Source organism: Pinus tabuliformis, chromosome 7 (assembly GCF_031772625.1).
Source record: "Pinus tabuliformis cultivar Carrire ecotype Pingquan chromosome 7, CPIR1, whole genome shotgun sequence".
NCBI lineage: Eukaryota > Viridiplantae > Streptophyta > Pinopsida > Pinales > Pinaceae > Pinus > Pinus tabuliformis.
This window is the reverse complement of record NC_142293.1, coordinates 1,871,165,406-1,871,178,627: the sequence shown is the minus strand read 5'-3', so window position 1 is coordinate 1,871,178,627 and position 13,222 is coordinate 1,871,165,406. Positions and strand designations below refer to the sequence as shown.

At 37.7% G+C, this 13,222-nt stretch overlaps 1 protein-coding gene across 4 annotated transcripts in view; it reads right to left on the bottom strand.

Annotated features, from left to right (window-relative positions):
- Positions 1 to 3,371: 3,371 nt before the first annotated feature.
- LOC149255942 (chromatin remodeling protein EBS-like) overlaps positions 3,372 to 13,222 on the bottom strand; it is a 163,189-nt gene continuing 153,338 nt past the window's right edge. The window contains exon 5 of one of the 4 annotated variants that reach the window (XM_089460608.1): positions 3,372 to 3,501. In XM_089460608.1, the coding sequence (XP_089316734.1) occupies positions 3,448 to 3,501 (54 nt within the window). In that variant the 3' untranslated portion in view covers positions 3,372 to 3,447. Of the gene's footprint in view, positions 3,502 to 7,999; positions 8,584 to 13,222 lie in introns of those variants that run through there. The other 3 variants (XM_089460607.1, XM_089460609.1, XM_089460610.1) reach the window with 3 other exon arrangements.

The window sequence follows — 13,222 nt, the reverse complement described above, 5'->3', positions numbered from 1 at the left end:
ACCATAACCATATGGAGTCCTCAACTAATATGCAATCATAATAGATGCCCAATGACCACAAATATGCACAATATACATCTCGTTAAATCTCGTGCGTGCATTTCATATGCGGTAGCTTACATTGCTCTCATCACTAACACAATATTCAAGGATTCAAATCTACTTGGGTACCATGAAATATAGATGTTTTACTTCATTGTGAACCTCTTCAATTATTCAAACACATTCATGATTGATCACATCCTTTTTGTCGACTCTCCATGGCATGAGGGATCTACCCTAAGCACTTTCCTTTTGTCAAGATCTCCATAGTCGCCCTCTATGGGGCATCCCAAAGGGCTCTATCTCCTTGGGCAATCGAAGCTCTTCGTGGTGTCCGTCGTTTGTTTGGGACTCGCACTAAATTAGATCACCAATAGATTAGCATATCCAAAACAACCTCTATGAGTAGCTCAATCTTCACTTTAAACAATTCTAGTAGAACAAAGCCAATTTATACTTTGTCACCACATCCACCAACATATTGTCCTTGCAACAACAACCTCGACCATAGGATCTTTTCTTGCACCACCAATCTTCCACCATGTCACACCCAACAGATTCACGACAAGAAGCTAGAAATTCCCAAATCTCTACCTTTTACCATAGCTTGGACTTGACATATGACATGACGCGATTGTACGGCTTCCTAGCCTCTCCACAATCATAAGCCTTGCAAACTTCTCCAACTATCATGTCACATTATATGTAATAATGTCAATGCCACTGATCATGATGATCACCACGAGCATGGGAAGTAGATTACTATCATCCTTGTCCACTGAATGCAAAGATCCACACTAGAGTAGATGGACACAAATTATCTCGCTCATGATTGTAAGATGCTACCACACATCAACTAGAAATTGGGTCATCTATATCACATGGAATCAACCTTCTCCACTGTTGCAAAACAACTATAGATCTATACTCCACGCCCCCAAGCATCCCTGTCTTTTCTTGCTCAGGTTGATCAACCAATTGCCACACAAAGAGAAAATGAATGAACATCTCATCTTACTCTGCAATTTTATAGCATCATGGGTGAGTACATTACATACATCTCTACAACACACATCAACAACATAAACACAATGTGCAAGTGTCCTTAAAGTACATTCTCTTTGAAAAATTAAGCAGCGCAATGAGTACATCGGTAGATTCTTTGCACACGCCACTCTAAGATCGGCACTACTCATTTCTGATGAGTCAACTACATATCAAAAAAATCGAATTGTTTTCTTCTGAAACTAACTGATGGCGGGAATTTCAAAAATTAAGCATTCATTGGCTTTTAACACATTGGTTCACTTCACCTCTTACAACAAATAAGTCGCTTCTAAGATGGCTCAATACAATGGAGCTCTATGGGAGGATCAATTTCTTTCCTGGGGAAATGATGCACAACAACATCAACCTTAGAAGTGCAAGAACTCTAAGAGAGGCACTGATGTCAATCCATTCTACATGAAAAGATTTACAAAGATGAAGAGAGAATAAGGAAATGCACTTGGTTATTGCTACCAATTGCTAAAAATAACTTTCTAAAAATTACTCGGATTAACAATTGACTACAACGACTTCAGCTAATAGGAGAGATTATTTTTATCACTCCCCTTAATCTCAACTATTACATTCAACACTAACAATGCCTAAGTGCTATCTATGAAACTCAAAAACAACTCACTAACAATTCCCCTTTAATTACAACCACTACTAACTATCGGTCTAAGTCTCAACTAGGCTTGCAATACTTGAAATTAATTCAAAAACTAGTTTTACTTCTGCATTTTGGCACAAACTGTTCTAAGCTCTATGTGTACAATTTTTTTCTTCCTTTTCCTCCAAACCCTATACTCTGCATCTCTTTTCCTTTTCTTCAATATTTCCTTCTCATCATCATTGTCTTCATCTTATTTATTTTCTGCATCTGCTTGTACCTCAGCCACTGCTGATTGAACTTTGCTATCAACCTCTATATAATAGAAAACAATATATTCATGACCTTTCATCTTCTCTTCCACTGTCACAAAGTATTCAAGAACTCTAATGGTTTCCTTGATTTCTCCTGCTGAATTTTCTATTGTAGTGATTGTAGCTTTTCCATAACCAGTTTCGTCTTTACCCTACTTAGGCTTTGCAAACCACTCTTCAATAAAAGTCAATTCAGTGTCATAAGCAAATTCAACTTTCACTGCTAGATTATCCCCACCTGTTGTTGCTATTGCAAACACAATTCCAATTTCATCCTTGACACATGTATATGTATACTAGACTTTAGTATCTTCACCATGTTCATGATCTGGATCTTGTACATCGTCACTTTTTCCTTCCTATCATAGATGTCTTTGCAATGTTGACACCAATTGTAGTGTCCATGTCTTGTTTATATTCTTCTACTTTGGCGCGGTCTTCCACGATGTCACCTACATGGTGGGCTTCACTTCCATACCATCTCTTATTACTTCTGCGATATCAAAACTCTTTTGCTTCTGTTACGATAGCAATTTCATTAACAATTGCAACACTCATTGAATGATGTTGCTTTTCCTTTCACTATATGTCATTTTCAGAATATTCCAAGCTTCTTTGAATGTGGTTGTTATTACTATCTTGCGAAGAATATTTGTCATCCAAACCTTTTTTAATGAGAAACAATGTTGCTGCATCATCCTTCCTATTCACAAAGAGCTGATCCTTTGGACCTTATCCTATCGCCTCATATGCTACCTGACTTGAGAGTTCCTCAAACTCATTTAAAACAATATTCCATAAAGCATCTATTTCTAGCCTGGTTCTCATTCTAATGGTCGGAAATATTCTATAAAGCATCTATTTCTAGCCTGGTTTTCATTCTAATAGTCTGAATTCATAACTTTTACCAATGAAAATAGGTGATCGTAGATAAAAACCAGTAAGAAAATTCATAATGATAAAACATGACGGAAAAAAAAAAAAACAAATCCATACTGATATTTTTTCCCAAAAAAACTCATAATCACATTTTTTTTATACTTTCCTTAAACCAAAAAATAAGCCCAGGAAAATATCTCTTTTACCAATACCGCCACACACTCCTTATCACAATTAAATAAAACCTCTTTTTAAAAATAATATCTTTATATATCATATTTTATACCACACTTGAAAATTATGTAAAATACCAAAAATTTATTTTCACGCATACGGAAACCTCTTTTAGCTTCTCTAAACTAATAAAACCACCATATTTATTTTTTTAATCATCTCAAAGAGAAAATGGTACGTTCTTACCAAATATGAGTGATTCAAATATTTCTGAAATTAAAATAACTTTCTGAGGTCCAAACATTTTTGACCTTCCCAAAAAGACATTCTCCTTGTAACTTGAGTCCTCGCGGCTACGGCGAATACCTCATTGCGGTTCAACTAATTTTTGGAAAATTCTAAAAAAGAAACTCCTTGATCTCTTGTACTCCAAGCCTGCGCGGAGCGTATAGGGTGGCTCAAAACAGCAGCGACTGCAACTTTCTTAACCTCAATGCTTTAAAAATTAAAACTTCGCTTAAATATATGCATCATAACCTTCAATTTAAATCGTTGACCAAAAACTTAAGAGAACAAATTATCAAATAGAATTACTCCAAATGAAGAAATAAAACACTGATTTTAAGGTCCCTTAAATATTCTCAATGAATTATTTTTAATGGGCATACCAATTAGTGGACCACACAAAGTAAAAACTATTGGCACTCAACAAAAAGCCTTTACCGCTTCCGCTTAAAATCGACAGATTCTGGTGCAAGGAGGTTGGTCATATTGTGCGACGGCTCTGGTGGTGGTGTATGGCGGCGGTATACCGTGGCGGGGTGATTTATGTGTTGCAGTAGCGAATTTGGCACTCTTATTCTAGGATCCACTACCGAGAAGACAATGAACAGTTCGGTGGAAAATAGCTCAACTCTTTCGCACAGACCTACTCGATCTGAAATTCAGGCCCTCGGATCTTATGACCCGTTATGCTCTCCACTCTGTGAAGTGTCTTAGACCTGCTCTCATACCTTTTTTCCCTTGGCTATGCTCTCCACTCTGTGAAGAGTCTCATGCATGCTTTGATACTGTGAAGAGTCCCAGACCAATCAAGTTGATCTGATTTCTCGATTTTCACACAAGTATCTATAGGAGGTGGATCTAGTTTCTGGGCAGCAGATTGTAGCGTAAATCTTATTGCAATCCAGAACGATCTCCCACTGGCTAAAAGCATGCCGAAACTTCTCGCGTTCTGGATTGAGCACTACCGCGACCACGCTACCAACTGTGCTCTGAACTTAAGAGCCACAAATCCCCTCCACAGAGAATCTTAAAGTGTGCGAATTTCCACACTCCTCCTTTGCAGGTCCACGAAAGCACCACGCAACAACAACTTATGGAAACAAACAAGAGCATCCGCACACACTGGCTCTCTTAAAAACTTAAGAGTACTCAGCAATCAACATGCACTGGCAGCGTCAATTCATCAAGCACGGTATAACTCAATATATGGGCATCCACATTCAATTGATGTGCAAAAGCAAGTTACAACGAGCTCACACACCACACGCCCAGATGGCATAACCACTAGCATGAATAGCAATTGCCTATAAAATGCACAAAAACATGCACCACGCTCAAATAGCTCAAAAATGAAACATACCGAGCACTCAACTGATATGCATAGTCTCCATCCAGCGACTCCGGATGTCACGTGGCTGAGTCACATAGGCATCACTCTAGACAGTGTCACACCCATAGATGCACAACTCACATACGATGGCATTGCACAAATAATGGCCAAACGCACTATCATGTACACAATGTCGCAACAAACCAGTCTCAACAAAAACTATTTACTCTCCTACACTAATCCTGTATTTATAGAAGATTAGCAATGTTGAACATTGCCATTATTCATTACGAATCTTTCTCATGAAAAGGTCAAGTCTCTATTGATTTTGATACCAGGTTGACAAACTGGAGTAGACATTGTTTTCACCCCCTTAAAACTCTCTCAAGTGATCACATGATTCAACAATGTAATAGTATACACAAATAGATGAAGATTTGTTTCAAGATAGACATTATTTTGTCAATATCTCAAATAAGCATTAACTCAGAACTAAAATATAGAGAATCTCTCATATCTAATTAAATTTAACAAACTCTTAATCTTGCAAAAAGAATAATTAGTAGAGACAAACTCTACATCACAATGACACTTAATAACAAACTACAACCTTCACATACACATTATTGCATAAGACCAGCATAGATCCATATTAAGTACTGATCTAACATGAGCTAAGAGAGATCAAATTTCTTCACGTAGAAAAAAAAATTTAAACTGCAAAATATAATGTGTTATTTTTCATTGTTTAAATTGTATTTTTGAATGCTAAATAGAGTATATGTAAGACCAAATAAAAAATTTAACCATTAAAACTTTTTTTCTATATATAAATATATATCAAGTTGATATCAACATACATTAGTTAACATAGATCTTCAAATAGTTTATTTAAATCTCTTGTTGAAATATTTTTGAAAGGTATAAGATTTAAACACCTGATTTATACATATTTGTTTACTTCAGAGTAACTTCTAATTACTTTTAAATAGAGTATATATAGGACCAAATAAAAAATTTAACTATAAAAACTATTTTTCCTATATATAGATATATATGAAGTTGATATCGACATAAATTCGTTAACATAGATCTTCAAATAATTTATTTAAATATCTTGTTGAAATATTTCTGAAAGGTATAAGATTTGAACATCTGATTTATACATTTGTTTACTTCTAATTACTTTACAACATATTTTTTTTAATTATAGCCGGCATTATTTTTCTAGTTAAAACATAATTTTTATTTTTATTTCTATTTTAAAGGGGCATGGATGGACAGACAAACTTACACATCCCCTCATACTGGGCTGTACTTGACTGTAGAATGAGTCTCTCAGCTCAATAAACAGTTAATAATTCCAGCGATGTGAACTCAGAATAGTGGAGAATGTTAACCTAAGTTACAGAATTAGACATTGAGAAAATCAGAAATTTACAGCTCAACTTGATTATTTTCAGTGGAATATGCATGCATTAAAACAAAAACACATATATGAACTAGTGCTTACGGTGGTACACAAGTTTTAAAAGGCCCATGGACAAGACAGGGTCCCAAAAAATTAGAATATTAGAGAGATTTAGGACAATAGATACAGAACATGAAAGACTAACGATGATAAGGGGTCTTCAATGGAAAGAAATGATGAACCCAAAAGACTAGTTTCATTATGAAAATAGATGACAATATAACTATGTTACCAAATCTGCCACCTCTATGTGCAGGATCCATAGATCCAATCCGAATCTGAATTCCCTGAGATCCACCGGGGAGTCGTGGAAGCAGATCCCCTGGTGAATGAATCAGATACTGAACCCATGAAACAGATCCTGTCGAAAATGAAACAGATCCTGAACTTTTGAACCGCACCACAAACTCGCAGAACTTTTATGACCCACCAATCCCCAAAATTTGATTTTTTTTAAAGAAAATTTTCCAAAACCCTGAACTCCTTAACAAAGTTGTCAAATTTAGACTTGGCAAAGGGCCAGTGGGCTTGGAGCTCGACAAGACTAGGTGAATCGGGAAAAAAAGACTCAGTAAATACAAAAGAAAAAAAAATACAGTCTGGACAAGTCTGCCAAGGGCCAGTGGGCTTGGGGCTCAACAAGACTAGGTGACCCGGGAAAAAAATACTTTGTAAATACAAAAAAACAATCAAAATACAGTCTAGGCAAGTCTAGCGAGTCTTGGCCAAATCTTGGTAAAGTGGCGAGTTTAGGGATGAGTATGAGACAAGTACTCGACCCAGCTAAGACCCTGCCAAGACTGGGAGTCTTGGCCAAGCCAAACTACACTACTCCAAACGGATAAAATCCTAAACACCATTACTGGTCAAGGTTTGCTCTATCCTTGTGTCAACACCTGCTCTCAAGATCTGACCTATCAAGGTGTGCTCTATCAAGGTTTGCTCTATCATTATGGTTAAGGCCTGTTGTCAATGTATGATCTATCCTTATGTGCTACGTTGTTGCTCACTTCACCAACACTGTTATTTAATCCTGCCATAGACTTCAAGAAAACCACTTTATTCGAAGCTGACATGGACAGTTGGATGTGGTTCACAAAAATGTCGTCATAACCTGCTGGATTGTCATGCTGAAATGGCCTTTCAAACCTATCAACAATCAAGGACGTTTACAACTTATCAAATTATCAGTTAAGGTACATGGATGGCTAATACTAATCCGCACGAGAACTCTCTTTTTGGCTTTGGTTATAACTTACAGTTCTAATTCTATAATTCCTTATTGTTTTTTATTCCTAACTCTATTTTTTATTTATTATAAAAACATTTTCATATTTTTTTCACTTGTCATTTCTTGACGTATCCAAATCCTGCTTTTCAAAAATCTTGCGAATCTCTGGCTATCCAGATCCAGATCTATATCGTGGTAGTTTAGCAATATACATTATCAAATTTCATGGTATGTAATAAAACATCTTGACATCTGCCTCAACATTTCCAACTACCCTGACCAGCAGCAAATATGTTATGCAGCAGGTTGCTCTTTTGAATTACTGTGTAATAATATTTTCTGTCGTAATTGAGAGATAGAGAGATTTCTGGAGATGTCGCATTCATTGATTTTATCTCTGTTGGCAATCGGATATTATAAAATCACTTCCATCTCTTTATCTCACATGTCATGATGTATGACGGCACTGCTGTCGTGAATGCAGGCCTCAATATGTCATTATGTATTATTTTGTATGTTATTAATATAAATGACTTTATTTATTAAATAAAATAAATAAGTTGGCACTGCTGTCGTGAATGCAGCCTAAACATGTCATTATGTAGTATTTCGTATGTTAGTTAATATAAATGATTTTATTATTGAAAAGAAAAGAAAAAAAGGGGAAAAGAGTCGACAAATGTCTTACAAACGTCACAGTTAATAAAAAGTTGTAAGCCTGGCCATTTACAATATAAATACAAGAACAAAGTTGCCTGTTTGCATCATATGACCTTGAAATGCACGAATGCTAACAGTCCATGTGTGTTGCTTTTTGAAGTGGAACCAGCTATCTTCAAGTGCAGTGCAATAGACTATGTTGCAACATATTTCCCTCACTGTTATGTCCAATAGCTCAACCTGAAAATATTAGTTTCAACTCTTTGTTTAATTTTAAATTTTAAAAGCCAAACTTCACCAAATAGATATCGCCCACCAAGGGACACATTGCAGCACTTATATTTCAAGCAGTTTTCCCAATGACATACAACTACAGGAAATTCCAACTTCATGAAGCCTTGTGATCCACATATATATATATATGGAGTCATGCCACCTTAATCTAGTTCAGTTCATAAACCCCATTATCTGATATTGCTCTTCAGAAATGGTAAATTGCCCCATAAATTCTCACCTCCTCCTCCGTTTTGCCTCCGGCTGCTACGATAATAAAATAATAAAATAAAAGTAAGTATTCTGCAAATTTTACAAATGAAGAGACAAACTTGAAAAACATCTGAAGGATTAGAAATCTATATATATTCAACAACACCGTATACGAGTTAGCAGCTCACCTGTAACAATTAAGATATTCATTTATCAGGATTTAAATTTCCATAACACAATTTTTATCCCAGTTTAGTCACTCCATGGCTATTTCCACATAAATTTGTTCAATTATTTTGTAAGCTTTGTAGCATGTTTTGAAAGAGAGAATCTTCTACGTTGTGCAATGACTCTGCTCAGGGGACCACCGACCTTTACGTGTGTCATTAGAATTTATATATCTCAGTTTTATGTATCTCGGATGAACCCTTTATTAGACCGGACAAATAAGTTTGCCCCCCTTACCAAACCATCCCTCTACCCTGCCCAAAAGCTCCATTCATAGGCAAAATAATAAAATTCCCTCTTTTTCCTATACATTCTCCCTGTGCACAATAAATGATAAAATTCCCTCTAAATCGATTTAATAAGGTCGTCCTTTTTTTGGTTTATCGGACTTGTATTGTTCTAATTTTCTGTGCAAAGTGATTCTTTGTTCTAGGTACAATGATTTTCATTTCTTTTGGCCATCTTTGACCATTGAACAAACAAGCTAAGGTTTTCTCCACTTATTCCCAGCTTCAAAGGGTTTCAAAGAATAAAATCAGTGATTTCAGACTCGAGAACAAGTTAACTTTGTTTCTATACACAAGCCACTGTTGACAGCAACTAGGCTTGCAAGCTGTTGACTGAGTAAGATTTGGGGCTGAATTCACTGATCCCTCCTTTTCCACAGGTCTCTACACTCCATTGCAGGTCCTCAGTTGTGCAATGAATTAACATATGGGCCAGTCTCTCTGTTAATGTTGGTCCTCCCATTTGCAAAACAGTACGGGGATTTTCACCATAGGCTACTTCATGGTTTTCATGGCTTCTCTCCTGGGAAGCTTACCTATTTGGCCAACAACAAAATGACGGCAACAGGCCACCAAGGAGCTGCAAAGAATTTATTTCAAGCTATTGGGGTAATTACTAATGGGTACAATTGAAGGGCATACATATAACCGAAAGAGAGATAAGGTGGAGATCCAACAAAACCTCGTCAAAGACATTGAACCAGTTTTTATTCCAAACGGCTCACACTCTATGATTGACAGAAAAGAGGACCAATTATTCAAAAGCAGAAAACATGGAGCTTGGCGAGATTGATATCGATCTCTGACTGAGGAGGGATAAGGCATTTCCTGAACACGATGGAAACGAGGGTTTCTCATGCCATCACCATCTGTTTCTGAGCTATGATAATTGGCCTGGAATGCTGCTGTTTCACACCAATAGTTCCCTGTGTGGTTCTTTCTGGCTTCTGTGGCGTATAGAGATGACCTGAAGACAGGCTTCAATGTTAAAAGCAAAAAAAACCTTAGAGATCGAAGATCACCATAAAACCTCCAATCATCAATTAATAATGTAGAGACATCATCATCTCAGGTCCCCGCTAGCAAATTGCAGCCACCAGCAGATTTAGGTACAATAAATGAGGGTTATCCTCCACCAATAGGTTTTAAGCCTGCTGCTACTCCATCTGCAACAATACGTTTTATGCAGTTGCAAGGTTCTTCAACAGTTGTTGTTTCTTCTGTTGTTGCTTCTGCTAGCGCAAGCGGTGTGTAAAATTGTAACTCCAAAGCACAGTAGCGGTTACAGATCCATATTCTAGCAAGTTGCAACCCTCTACCAGGTATGGGTTTGCAGAACAAGGGGATGGTAAATAACTGTCACCCACCAAAATGGGTAACCCTTAGGAACCCTTAGGAGAAAACCTTTTCTCTTATCTTGGACAGCCAGCAGCCCTACACGTTGCTCAGTGATGATATGCCATGTTCCTCCCCCATTTGTATTGGTCATGCACCTCTCACCATCCTCCATTCCTCTTGAGTCTTGAATGAAGGTGGGCTGGTGGGCTACCACTTGGTAGGTACTTCAACCATTTTGTAATCAAGTGTTTTTATTTAATGTTTTGAGCATTCCAACATGGATAAAGGGGTGATCTGGATGACTGATTGATTTTGACTGTAAACTTGTTCTCTCACCTTACTATGGGGGTTAGTCTTTAGCCCTAGTCCAATGGGACCTCCTCTAGGACCTTACAGTTATAAAAGGGGCACTACTTGGGAGAGTTGGATTGAAGTAGCATGTTCATTACCATTCCATACCAATGTTATCAGACCCGAACCGGTGATCAAACCGAAAAACCTTGTGGCCCAGGAACCGGTTGGAACCAGACTGGAACCGGTAAAAAACCAGAAAAAAAAACCGGTTTACCAAAAACACATAAAATATTCATAATTTAAAGAAAAGCATATATATATTCATGTGCATCCATATGAATCCAAGCCATTTATATACAAATATGCAAAAACTCTCATTTATATAGCAAGAATAGTGCATATAACCAAAATAGCAGTTAGTGCAAAAGTGGTGCAAAACATCGTTGAACCAAAAAACATCAAGAAGAAGGCTCTAAAACGCCTTTATAGTCCAAAATAACATGATAGTATGATACTACAATCAACAATACTACAGCTACAACCTACAAGTGCTAATTGTCGATGTCATCATCAGAATCATCATCCTGATCATCCTCCTCATCCTCATTTGAAGAACGAGTAGCATCCAAGTCTGTGATCATTGCCTATATTGGGATTCTTGGTCACCAATATAACCCTCTAAGAATTAAATACAATAGAAAAAGCGTCGCATGTCAAGTCAAGACTTTGTTTGAGTGATAGGTACATTTTTAGTAGAGTCATGATAAAGGAGTTCGACATTGCCACTAACATCGAAGTGTTGAATTTCCACAACCTAGGGTCTAGGTTAAAGTCTTAAAATCACTGACGCTACCAAACCAAGAATCTCAACCATAAACTACTTTGCACAACAGAAATATAAAGTAGTAAATCACATATGCACAATATGTACAGTTTTAAACAAAATCATACAATAATGTACAATCACCAATCTTCGTTATATTAATCCAAATCTGATAAATACAACAGTCTATGGTTACAAAATACAATGACAAACTTGGCTGCAGCAATTCTATGTCGTATCTTGTCCTACCAGCCCGTTGCACCCATACTGCTCACTAGTAATGCCTTAGTCCATCAAGACCAATACACATCGAGACTCCAGGAGGGTTGCCACCTATCACTGATGCATGTCATGTTTGCTACAATGAACACGGGCTCATCAACTGCCCTCTGGGTAGGCCTAATTCCCGAGCTCCAATCTGCCTATCTAACAGTCACTTTCATCCATCAAAGTGTTGCACATAAGGTTGCAATCCTTCACCCAAACATGTACCAACAACGTCCTTCTTGTCTGCTGCTCTAGGGATACTTTGGGTAGCCAACGCACTGCCCTCCAATCAGATTTAAGGCACCCAATCCAATCACTGTCGATTCTGCTGCTAGGAGGACATTTCACCACCACAGAATGTCATCCACATGGCACCAACAGGCTGCAATGTAAACTGATCAACAAACTGTGACCCAAAACACGCCAATGTTGCTCTCCAAGTCTGTTGTTCCTGCTATCCTTGGTTAGGGCTTTGTCCATGCTGCAACAACCCTTCAATTCCCACACAACAACCTCCTTTTAACTGCGTCCTAGGCAAGGTGAGGTGCTCTCATTGTGGGTTGTTGTTCTGGGCACCTTTCAACCCCAAAAACTCCCATGCTGCCCTGTTTTGAGGTGGTTAGGGTTGCGACCTACCACAGTCCTTGTTGTTACCTAACAACCCACCCAAACAGCCTCTCCTTACCTCGTTTCTGCCTCCAAACAAACCTGAAAAGACTTACCTCTGCCTCGGCCCTCTAGGGAGTTGCCTCGGCCTCCCTTCTAGCAGCTCTGCCCTCTAAATGAACCCCTGAAACAACCCTTAAACACCCTCGTTGTCCAGTCTTCTTATTGCGGCTAAGTTCAAAAGTAATCCCTCTTTCAATGAGCTCCCTTTGATGTATATGTGTTGCACACAAAATGGATGCTTAAAATGACTCAATACGCTTCATATTTATACACATATGAAAGCTCAACGTCACATTTGAAGTGACACTTATCAAGTCGGCCTACTTGACAATTAATTAATTATGTCAACTTCAAAAATTCATATCTCCCTAACGACAACTCGAATTTGGACGATTTTCGATGCGTTGGAATCATCTTTTCAAGCACTATCACCCCCATCCATCACATGTCGTGAATCCATCATGGTTGCCCCAAAACACAATGGGTGCCAAAACCCACACTTGGGTTCCAAGCCTACAAGTTGTCCTTGTGGCGCTTTGTCCTCCAAACCCTGAACCCTAAGGCTTGGAGTACCTCCCAAGCTACACAAATCAACACAGAGTACATAGAGGGATTGGTGCTCTTTATTAAATGCTAGTTCCTTACCCTTGTACATGACAAAATCCAATGGAAACGTAGCAATCCCAACAATCATGATATCCTGAAAAATTGTTAAGTCTGCTGGGTTTTGAGTGAAATCTAAAATTCTACTTTCTCCGTATGAAATCCAATGAGGTTGGAACCACTC